The sequence below is a fragment of the Chelon labrosus genome (assembly GCF_963514085.1).
Source record: "Chelon labrosus genome assembly, chromosome: 23".
NCBI classification, from domain to species: Eukaryota; Metazoa; Chordata; class Actinopteri; order Mugiliformes; family Mugilidae; genus Chelon; species Chelon labrosus.
Window position 1 is genome coordinate 5,758,171 of NC_140356.1, and position 11,968 is coordinate 5,770,138.

Sequence of the window (11,968 nt, forward strand, 5' to 3'; positions counted from 1 at the left end):
GTTGCCATGGCAACTGCCATCTGGCAGTAGAACACATGCTTTGACAACACCTTTCTTATCTGTGCTGGGAATGTGGAACGTCAGACTCACAGCAGTCTTGTTCCATACAGGAGATCTGAAAGAGAAACAGATCAAGACTCACCATCATCACAATAACAATAATGTACAGAAAACATGACACTGTAGAATATGTCAGTTCACAGTAGAAGTGTTTTTCTAGTGTAGGTCTTCTAGTGTTGTCTGTAAAGTGACTCACTCTTGTGGAGTACAGTCTAGGTCTGTCTGGATCCTCACTCTGGTCACATTAATGAGGTTCTGACCTGACAACAATGCATGGTTTCTACCGTAGAAAGACACAACACTGGGAGTGATGGAGGAGATTTCTGGCTTCTAACAGAAAAAATAAAAAAAAAACACACAAACATCACCTTTCAAACATTACCCTACTGTTATGACATTTACTGAATGTAGGTGATTTGTCAGAGGAACAGTTGAGGTTCAGACTCACAGAAAAGTTCATCCCAGGTTCCATCTTTTTGCAAACACTATCCTGCAGGAGGAAGTGGGTAAATAGAGTCAGAAGGTTTACAGTCCCTGTAAAGGTACTATTAGAGGTGATTCAGGTTTTATTGTGGCTAATGTTAGCTTAGCTCAAAAACTAGACTCATATGTCTTTTGTGCTTGTTTAGTTTGTGTATAACTAGAGACTGAGAGATTTCATGTTTAACAAGCATGAGGTAAATTAAGCCATATAAGTAGAACATAATACAACATGATAGCTTGTATTTTGCATCTGTTTGATGCGTGCAGAACTAGTAAATAAGACAATCTTGGTTTAATGAGCAGCTAGCTTAGCAAAGCACTGAGAACCAATAACATATAGGACAAGTGAAGTTAGCAGCTCAGCCTCTGGAAAGTGTCAAAACTATATATTACAATTTCAGAGCAGGGCTTCAAAGTGTTGAGTTTAACAAATGTATCAAAATGACTTTAATAATATTGGATTGATGTAGAATTTTGAAACATCAGATAAGAACATAAAAATAGTCACTATTACATTCTCCACTCCTTGAATAGACCAGGAACAGCTGTTTTCGTTCCATCCACAGCCAGCCTTGATACACTGCTGACACCTGAAGAACCAACAAACACATAAAACACATACTAATATATGGATCAAAACTACTTAATATTACATTAGTATATAATAATATAGTTTACAATCAAATATCTTCTGTGATGACAAAACACAGTCTCTACCAACCATGGTCATCAGATGAAGCTTTTCAAGCTTTTGTCAAGAAGAAGGTAACTGATTTTGCACCTCAGCTTTTTCATCTTTCTATCTTTCATTATTTAACTTAGATGACTTAGACTTAGATAAACTTTATTGATCCACAAGGATCAAACAAACACACTCTTAAGAACCTCAGATAAAAAGAAAAGATTAAATAAAATAAAATAGAAATAAAAAATAAGTAGAATAAAATCTAGTAAGATAAAATAGAAATAGTATAAGCCAAAATGTACAAATTATCATATTAGCATATGAACAAATGTACAAGAAATAGAGAAAGAAGAATATAAATTATATATACAGGGTAAGGTGTAAGGTGTATTTACATGATATATATAGGTTATCCACAGTATGTGTCTTTGATTTCTAGAAAATACGAAAGGACTTACAAGTCAGAAGATGGAGGTCCACTGATGTCAGAGCAGTTGGTTAGCTTCAGTCGCTCTGAAAGGATCGTCTTCCCAAGTCTGATCTTTACAGTGACATCCAGGCCTGTTAGAGAAAACAATATGATGAACTTCAGAGTCTTGACCTCTACCACATGACACACAGATGTGTTAACTGGTAGAATATTTCTTCTGTCAGAGTCGTCTCTCTCATTGATATTTTTGGTTGTATGTGGTTATGATGGGACATGTTGCAAATTAATGAACAGGCCTGATTTATGACAACATAACATCTACAACTCCTCCCTGATTGTGAGATTTTGAGTTAACTGGATTATTTATCTAAAGTTACTGACCGTCAGCAGGAATTGAGCCATGGGATAGGCTGCAGGTGCATTGTGGGAACAGAGGAGGACTAGTTTGTGTACAAAGTCCTCCAGATGATGCAGAGATTTGACAGGCAAAGTTAGACGCCTTCCAGTTCACAGTCAGGTGGGTCTGGATCTTTAGTGTGATCTGAGAGAGAAAGAGAGATGAGTGACAAGTAACTGATAGTTACAGTTGTATAGTGTTAGTGTATAACCTGTACCTCTCCACTGAGGTTCTTTACAACTTTGTGAGAAACTATTTTCTCTTGGAAATCATCAGGAATGGACAACCAGTCAGAATCTTTGCAGTCGTCTTCAAATGTGCATCTGGGAAAAGAGAAATCTCTTATAACCAAGTTCATGATGGGTCTTTGAAGATGTCAGATGCAGATGTTGTTTCTCTGACCTTTGTTTAGAGCCACACCAGACACAGTATGGATCCTGTGCAGACCAACACTCCTGTACATTTGTGTACATGCTGCAGTTTGATACAGGTACACGCTTCATCTGGGAAAAAAAGCAGACATTTAGAGACACTTCAAAATACAGCAAAGGTACATGTGACACTAAAATAACAGAGAGTGAGTAACAGCAGTACCTGGTTTCTAAATGCCACGTAGACATGTTTCTGATCCACTTCATCCAGTTGTATTTTGGTAAACACTTGGCGGTCGTCATTGGCCCTGTAGAGCACCGTGGGACAAGCAGGGTGATAGTTCCTGTCCACAGCAAGCTGACAACAACAATGTAGTTTTGTTATGTTTCTGAGAGACGCACTGTGTATTTTCGGCCTCAATAAACTACTGTGGTCAAAAGGTAGAAGGAAAGCAACATCTTTTGCTATGCCTGTGACAGCACTTAGGTCTAGCCACTAGTTAATGACTGCCACCATTAAGGTTGCAGAGGAAAACCTTTTACACTCATAAATGTAGAGGCCATTTTGTTCTCTGACACAGATAAGAGCTCACAAAAGCACAGAAATAATGAAGTGTGATGAAAGCATTAGTTTGTGTTTCTGCTTCATGTCACTTCCACTGTGTTACTTCAACACTTACCAGTATGCAGGATGTGATGCATCTATTCAGGCAAGCATAGACTCCAGAAGTATATTAATCAGCTAACTAATATTTTACACTGTCTTTAATTCTACCTACCCTCTGAGTGTCTGCATTTAGGTCAGTTTCTTGTCACCACCAATGTTCCCTCTAAGCTGCGCGCTTGCGCAATCGCGCACTGCTCGCACGTTCTCCGCGCACAAGAAAATCTATGCAGCGCATAAAAAAATCCAACATGAACTGTAAATAAATTAAACAAGTAAATTATTTGTTTATGTACCATTTTGCAATGTAACTCAGTGAGTGACAGCTGTCCAGCCAATGGTATGATGCGGTTCACTTACGCTGCCAATCATGACAGTACGTGCCCCCCCATATCCACCGCGGCGCCGGTGTTTTGCAGGTTAGCTAACAGTGCGGCGGAGTTAAGGCAGTGGCGCATCCACTCACCAAGACAAAGTAAAAATTAAATGTGGTTCTTTTAAGATGGAATGGCTGTCGGAGTGTGTGCAAACAAAGAACCAGCGGTGACACTGGGTAAGATTTTTCTTTTTCGAGAGAGAAAGGTCTGCTCTGCAAAACTTGGGGTTGCCAACAGTCCCTTGAAAAACAGAATCGTTCCGTATTTAGAAACAAAAGTACGCGTCCCGTATTGAGCTGAAACAGGACGCACTTTGTCCCGTATTACCGTGAGAATCAAAAGTAGCGTGTAAAATGTCAATGTAATTAATGAGTAACAAGGCGCTTTATAGGAACATTTACGGTAAACTGTGACCAATAAGCTGACAGCGGGAATCCTGCTCATCTCATTGGTCGAGGTACTGTTGCTTGTGAAGAAGATACCAGAAGACAACAAAGCTACAACTTTTCCTCAAACTTTCTGTTTGAACTTTTCTTATTGCGCTATTACAAGAGGAATGTTCTGCTTTCTATTGTTTTATATTCATTTATACAGTTAGACTTAGACTTCTTTAATGTCCATAAAACTTACATAAAATGGAAAATTGTCTTTGACAGTGGCATAAAGACATACAAGCAACACACACACATCACAGACAGCACTATGCGCAATAAATAGATGAATATAATATATAGGTAAAAAATTACTGCTATAATGGGATTCTTTTGATAAACTATGTAACTTGCTATGATCTCAGGTTTTGGACAGGTGTGATACTGGTGTGTGGCCCCAGCGTGCACGTGTGATGTTGCTCACAGTGGTCCACAGTGTACTCACAGAGTTTTTGTGTATGCCCAGACACATGAAAAATTAGAGGGAACATTGGTCACCACCCACGCCTTTTGCGTGCTTCTTCAACAACATTGACTTTCACATCAGATGTGATCTCGTGAAAAGAACAGGTGTGTGATACCACATCCTGACAAGTCATATTTTAAAGAGTGTGCCCATAGCAAAACTCTGCATTGTTCATGTTTGTTTCTTATACCTGCTGGATGATGCAAAACAATTGTCCTACCTCTGATCTACTGTATGTTTGAACATCTTAGACAGCATGAACTAATCCAGCCAAGTGCCAGTTTTGGGCTCCCCACCATCTCCCTCCTTGGACACTGAATCAACAAAGACAGGGTAATACCCCTACCATCAAAGCAGGTAGGGTTGAACACCTTTGTAATCTTCTCACACCCACTCACAGTCTAGTCCCTGCTGGATTTCCTCCCTGTCAACTGTTATGGTAAAACAACATGTGCTCTCATATTCCAACATGAGCATTTGCAACCTTATGGCATGTACGATTGAAATGTATCAGAAGTCTTCAAGTTGCTTCAATTTATAACTTCAAATGGAAACCCCTCTTTGTTTGTGGAATCAGTAGTACTAATGTGCCTTCAGAATGATTATATAGCTGAAAGTAGCAGCAGATAGTATATTATATCATGGTGTACACAGTTCAGTCTGATTTGACAGTCTTTAAGAAATACTGCCAGATGATTAGGTTATTCAGATGACACTATTTCAAATGACAATGTACTTTCTTTAAACATGACACTGTCAACTAGCTAGTGGAAAAAAAAACTTTACACTGCATTGTGACTTAATATACTCTAAAGATACTGTATTAGTTAACTGCTCTTGATATATATCCCTCCTTTTAATAAAGTTTTGATTAAAAGTATTTTTTCCTCTTTCCAGTGACAGATGCACATCACTCTTGATACACTTACCTTAATGAGCTGTCCATCTCCTGTACCAATGAAGAAGACCATCCATGTCTTCTTCCTCACTGCCAGCGCAGAGGTCATGTAGGGCTGCCTGAAGAGTACTGCCTTTGGTTTAAGGGTTTTAGGCTGAGAAACAGAGACACATAGCGAATCAGGTTTGGATTTGCATGGTATTTATACAGTAGACACCTGAACACAGAATTCTGCTGTTTCATTGAAGGTCCTTAAAGTGAGTCAATATATGATGTTTCTAGTTTAGTGACTTTGTAGGATGTTGGATATTAAAGAGTTATGTGAGGCCAAAAACAGAATTGGGGGCTCGTCTGGTTTACCTGGAAAAGAATAGTTACACTGGAGGAACGTCTCTTACAGCCAGCGGCCGCAACTAAATAAAAAGGTAAGCAGAAAACCTTTAAAACAAATTTCTACATGTCTTACGAGACATTTTGTGGCTGTGAGAGCATGATCCAACAGTAGTGTTGTTTTTACAGAACTAAAAACGCAAAGAATTTGTACAGATTAGAAATGAAAAAGAAAAATAAATTCAGGCGTGGCTGGCACGTTTGAAGGCTGGAGGGGTCTGATCAGCCCCCAAAAAGAAGCCCAAAAGGGAGCCCCAGCCTAGGAATTCGGGTTATAGTTCCCTCACTTGAGGATCCAAGCGTAAAAGAGACAGCTCCAGAGAGATTTCGGGTTATAGTTCCCTCGCTTAGGGAAGGTGAAAAAGAGACAGCTCTGAAAGTCTGTAGACAGAGGGGGTTTAAAGGTCCCTCGGTCAAATGTTTAGACTCCCAAGAGTCTGGAAGTTTGATTGTAAAAGCTCTACTCTGTAGCCACGAGGTGGGTTTAAAGGTCCCTCATCTAAACACTTAGGCTTAATTTGCCTGGGTGTCTGGGTGTAAAAGCGCCCCTCTGTGGATAAAGTAGATAAAGTGAACAGTAGGGAAAGAATAGGGAAGGATAAAAAGAAGTCACGGAAATGGTAAAAGTGTATTATTTTGTGTTTTTACTGTTATGTGTGAAATATTATGCGGCCACCCTCCAAAATAAAGCAAACAAATTGACAATGGAAATTAAAAAAGCGGGAAGGTTATCGAAGGAAAAGAAAGAAAAAGAAAAGATTGAAGATCATGTGAAACTTACATGCTTGCATTTTAGCAACTGCATTTCTAGCCACACCAGCGCTCCAGTGCAAGCGGTCCAGACGGAAGAAAAAGAAGAGAACAAGCCTGACGTAAGTGAGACAACCACAGCAACAGCTGGTGAGTCATTATACCCTGCACAACCTTCATACACCACACTGACAGCAATAAAGAACATGTTAAGTGAACTAAAAGAGGGAATGGCCAAGTTAACTGTCACAACCAGCGAGGGGGAGGCAGGGTCACAGTATGGGGAGGTAAAAGGAAGAGAGGCAGCATGGACGTAGAACAGAACAGACGAGACGGAGAGGGAAAGAGAACAGGCAGTGGAAGAACAGGCATTGAGAGAGCAGGCTCTGGAGGGAATGGTAACAAGAGAGCAGGAAGAAAGGAAGGAGAGGACATGAGATAAGAGTGTTTTGGAACAGGAACAGATTGTACGTGCTAGATGTGTAACTCCATCAGCTGCTCAGGCTAATGTGATGTCTTGCTCATAGCTGAATGATGGACTGTGACAAGTGTTATCGATGGAAAAAGTACGTAGGGGAAGGGAGATGAAGAAAGGTTTTTGTAAGTGTTAATGGTTACTGAGATGAAAAAAAAAAGAGAAAGGGACACTAACCTTATGCCTAAAGTTAGTGTTTAATAGAGACTAATACTAATACAGAGACTAGAATGTGTTAAACTAATACAGGAAATAGAGAAGGAATGTGGACAATCTAAAAAGAACAGAGAGGAAGAAGGTCACTCACAGGCTAGAAATTGTCTTAGTGAGGCACAGAAGAGGAGATAAAGGAGAGAGGGAGAGTGGATCTACAGAAAAGTGTTCCACAGAACGTGGAATGAGCCAAGGTGGACAGGCCCGTTTAAGGTAGTGTCGTCGACCACGCATGGTGTGAGAGTCTGGCTGGATGAAGAGCAGACTAAGGTGAGTAGATACTGGCATGAAGCACACTGTAGAAGAGGAGAGTCATCCACAGAAAGAAACCTTAGAGAAATCAGAGAGCACCTAAGAGATATAGGCGAAGAAACAGAGGAAGAATAAAATGTTGACCTTTGGGTCCTGGCCTACACTGGCCTGTTTGGCAGTGGTAAGCCCGATAGTCATCCCGCCATTACTATGGCTGGATGTAATATAAAAGTTACAAACGCAGACAGCCCTTAAGGCACGCCAACAGGGGGATTTGTTAGATATTAAAGAGTTATGTGAGGGAAAAAACAGAAAAAAGTGTTCTTCTTCTATCATACCAGGTACAGGGTTGTTTACCGCTTTGCTACATCCTTGCTCACGAGATATGATGCACCACACTCTAATATTTCACCTTGTAGAAAGCAGTTAGAGCCGACCACACATTGCAAACTACTGATACATGAAAGGCCGCGCTCCTTCTATTGTCCTCGGGTGGAGCCCAGATAGAATAAAACCTCTGTGCACACACATAGTTGGGGGCTTCTCCTTTTCTACCCATAGGTGGTTAAGCTGAAGTCTCAGCGCTGACTCTGTACCAATTCTCTGCGTGCTAAATAAATTGTCAATTGGAGAGAAGTTGTCGGGTGGTCTATTCATAGTCAGACTAACCTTTCCAATAGGTATAAAGAACCTGGGCTGAAGGAGAGGAGGAGGAAATATTCCTTCTTCGACAAGGAACCACACAATGAAATGATGAACGTTTATCTTGCAAGAATGACCTAGAGAAAACATCTAATCCCCACTGAAACATTATTTACCTGCTTCTGGTTGGGACTATCCACATAGTAGAAGTCTGGATCCTTATCTTTCTCTAAGCTGAGATCAAGACTGATGTCAAACACCACCAGCTCAGTGTTGCTTTGTTCTCCGTCCACACTGAACACTCCGCTCCAAAGCACCGTCTGTCCACCTGGGATGACCGAGGAGGCCACAAGTCTGCTGTCTTCACCATCAGAGACTCTGAGAGTCGCCCCCCGCAGAGACTTGAGAGTTTGGGTTTTACTTGTTTCCCCTTCAAGCCAAATGAGACGGACTTTGTTGCTTTTAGCCTCACTTCTTACGTTGGAGAGCAGACAGATGGTCGAGTTGATCTGAAATCCGTCCACAAACTCCACATCGCCTTTACTTCTGATCAAAGGTGTTGCTCCTGATCCATCAGTTAGGGAAAATATAGTTCCCTGGTCTTTGTGATCCGCATTATAAAGATTGATGGTCTGAGCATCAGAGGAGCACTCGCTCTTTTCGGGCTGCATCGCGGTCAGAATATAAGTCTGTGTCTGAGTTGGATTCTTCTTAACATCCACCAGAATACCGACGAACGAGCTGTTGCGTCTCAGTGGTCCCACCTGGACGTGTTCTCTGTACAGAAGGTTAGAGATGTTCCTCAGGTCCAGAACCTCGCAGTAACCACACTGATTGTCGGTCACACCGCAGACGATCTGAGCGTCATTCTCAACAAATGGTAATAATAAGTTGACGCTGAAAGTTGCGTTCCAGTCAGCCGTCTCAGAGACCCGGTCAAACTGATCATCCACCGGCTCTTTACCGGGCTTCAAGATGCCTCTCTGGGTCAGACTGTGGATCAGAGTCAGGTCGTGGCTCAGCTGGTACAGCTTCTCCTCTGTAGCGATATAAACCGTGTTGGTGGCCACTGCGAAGTGGCGGATGTCTCCATCGAAGGCGAAACCTCCTCCATCCTCCTCCAGACACCGACCCTGTTCTCCCCAGAGAATACAAAGCAGACCGAGCAGCAGGATCATTTTCCAGCAACGGTGCCAGCTCTGGCTGGATACCCTCATACACTGAAGCTCTGCTTGGCGCTCTGATCTCTGACACTGCGTCTCTAGAGCCGCGCGTAAAAGCGAGACTCTGAAAAGAGAAGTGCTGAAAGTGGGAGGAGGGAGCGCGCTGAGCGAAACTAAAACCTAGCAGACATTCTAAATGTTTCTGAAATATGATGAAAACAACATTACCATTTGTCCCTCTTCATGTCCACACCCCAGTCAACAAAACATGCTGATAATGATACACAATCAAGTCTCAAAACATTTTGATCAGTCAAGATTAAGAAAGACTCAATGGCAGCTGGCAAGTGCTCGATAAATCAGCCTCCAGCAGTTTACATGGTATCCATCTCGAGAGGAACAAAAAGCCGTGACAAGGATATTTCCACCTCCATTCAGTTAGCGAATCAGTTCTGTTTGTCTCATTAGGTCCGTCCGCACATGGGAACGGTCTCATTCCTAATTAAAGACAGTGATCTGCAGGACAAATATGCGATCCTTTTGACATCTGCACGAAAATTCATGAAGTTTCTTGTCAAATACTGAATAAGGAAAGTGCATGTCCGCTGACCCCTCCAAACATTATACAACTATCCTTTCTATTCTTTCTGCGTGTTCAGACAAGTGTAAAGCAAAGGTGACATCTGGTGTCAGTTCTGGGAAGTTGTTTTCTCTATTAAATAACTTTAGACATCATTGACAGTGAAGATCAGACACTGTATGGCAGTTTTCACGCCAGTCCAGAATTCAACTTTACTCACAACAAGACTGTTTTATATCATCAAAATATCTCCAAAAGACCATTGTAACCATTAATAAAATAATTGTATCAAATTTCTTCACATAAATCAGCCATACTTTACTACATGTAGCCTATTTTCTGGTGTTATGTATGCTATAACGTATCATTTCTTTAAGTAGCCTATCTCTAACATAATTTAACAACAGGTGACATGTCTGCACAGGGGCGTTGCACCAAATTCTGGGCCCTGTACACTCTTAATGTCAGTGGGCCCCTTTGGGGCTGCGGCGCAGACTGCAGCTAATGGCGGACCTAACGCTGGCAACGACAATACAGACTGTCAGGCAATCAGAAGAGGTCGCCACACAAGTAAGCACGCAGGGAGAGACAGTGGGAACAGTACAAGAGGTTGCACACAAGCACAATAAGAAATGGAAACCACAAAAGAAGCCAAAAACACAAACAATGGGGAGGAAATGAAAGGAAATGCGGGAAATGTGGCAAATTACAACACAGACAAGATGAAAATTGCCCTGCAAATAAGCACATGGACGAAATGTGATTGGCTATCAGCATAGGCAGAGATACGTGAACACAGGTATAGCCTATCACAACAATAGCCGCCCGACCCAGCCCCCAGCGGACCACATCGCTGTAGGCCGTTGCAATATTTTTTTTTCCCCCTTTAAATTTCTTTTTCTCATGGCCCGGCCCACCGGCTCACTGGCCCCGATCCCCGTATGCCAGTCCGCCCTTGATAATGATACAAAATCAAGTCTCAAAACATTTTGATCAGTCAAGATCAAGAAAGACTCAATGACAGCTGGCAAGTGCTCAATGAAAGACAAGTGTAAAGCAAAGGTGACATCTGGTGTCTGTTCTGGGAAGTTATTTTCTCTACTCTTATTAAATAACTTCAGACATGATTGACAGTGAAGACTAGACACTGTATGGCAGATTTCACCACAGTCCAGAATTCAACTTTACTCACAACAAGACTGTTTTATATCTTCAAAATATCCACAAATAAAATAATTTCATCAAATTTCTTCACATAAATTAGCCATACTTTACTACATGTAGCCCTTTTTCTGTAACCAGTTTTACGTTAATTAGCAAATGAGAAGCAGGTGTTAGCGGAGGTCTAATCAGCCGCCATGTTTAGCCCGAGAGCGTGACGCAGTTCTTATTTCCGGACTTCTCTCAGGTACGTTTTTGTAGTTTTTAATCATTCTAGATTGCAGCATAGAATAAGCCACGATGTCCACAGAAGTGTAGCACTCTGTAAACGTTCTAAGCACTAAATTTAAAGTGAGGATGTTTGCAAAAATGACTATTTTTTAATTATTTTCATTTTTAATTCAGTGTTTTTCAAATAGCAGCTAAATGAAATCAGTGTGTCAGGTTAGGCTACTTATTGCCTTTAAAACAATAGCTTTAAAACAGTAATAGCTCTTCAAGGTAGACTGGGACACAGTGTTTAAAGCAGACTACCTGGTAGGTAGTTTCTCTGAGCATCTTGTAGAGATTGCCACAATTCTGTTGACTGCCATAAAGTAGAATTCTTGTTTTAACACGTCACCTGTCTGATAAACTTAAACTTAATTATCACCAGAGCTTAGTATTGTAAAATCAAAGCACCTGAACAAACTTCATCAAACTGATCAACACGCAAGTATCACTTAGCTGGAATATTTTATTTGATCAAATCATCCTTTGTTGTATTTGCAGAACATTATTCATCTATGGTTTATAAAATTTATGAAATACAATAATTGATTCCATTTGACTGATGCTGACTGAGTTACATTAATCTCAATACTTGTCTATGTACATGTGTCAGGCTTCCACACAAGTCCTTTCAGACAGTTTCTGCTGTTTTGGGTTACAAGTTTCTTTGTCTCATGTCAGCTGCAGCATATGAATGCAGAATTTCTGAAATTAGCAATTAAACACAGCACACACCGATCAGGCGTCCCGTGGTGTCTGGCAACAGGATGTTGTTAGTGGGGGTCTTTGGGGCCAGTGGGTCAAGGGGAG

General features: G+C 41.2%; 1 protein-coding gene across 1 annotated transcript; it reads right to left on the reverse strand.

Moving 5' to 3' along the window:
• Positions 1–191: 191 nt before the first annotated feature.
• Positions 192–9,205, reverse strand: LOC311508347 (plexin-C1-like). The gene is made up of 8 exons (XM_084573059.1): positions 8,161–9,205; positions 5,294–5,416; positions 2,650–2,784; positions 2,458–2,558; positions 2,273–2,378; positions 2,040–2,199; positions 1,687–1,789; positions 192–1,133 (listed from the first exon to the last, which is right to left on the reverse strand). The coding sequence occupies exons 1-8, from the start codon at positions 9,199–9,201 to the stop codon at positions 980–982; spliced, it is 1,923 nt and encodes a 640-aa protein (XP_084429185.1). The 5' UTR covers positions 9,202–9,205; the 3' UTR covers positions 192–979.
• Between the last annotated feature and the right edge of the window lie 2,763 nt (positions 9,206–11,968).

Excerpts from the sequence above, each read along its gene's own strand:
- LOC311508347 (XM_084573059.1), bottom strand. The coding sequence starts at position 9,201 with ATGAGGGTATCCAGCCAGAGCTGGCACCGTTGCTGGAAAATGATCCTG. Across the intron at positions 5,417-8,160 it reads ATAGTCCCAACCAGAAGCAG|CCTAAAACCCTTAAACCAAA; the intron begins GTAAATAATGTT and ends TCTGTTTCTCAG. Across the intron at positions 2,785-5,293 it reads GAGATGGACAGCTCATTAAG|CTTGCTGTGGACAGGAACTA; the intron begins GTAAGTGTATCA and ends TGTTGTTGTCAG.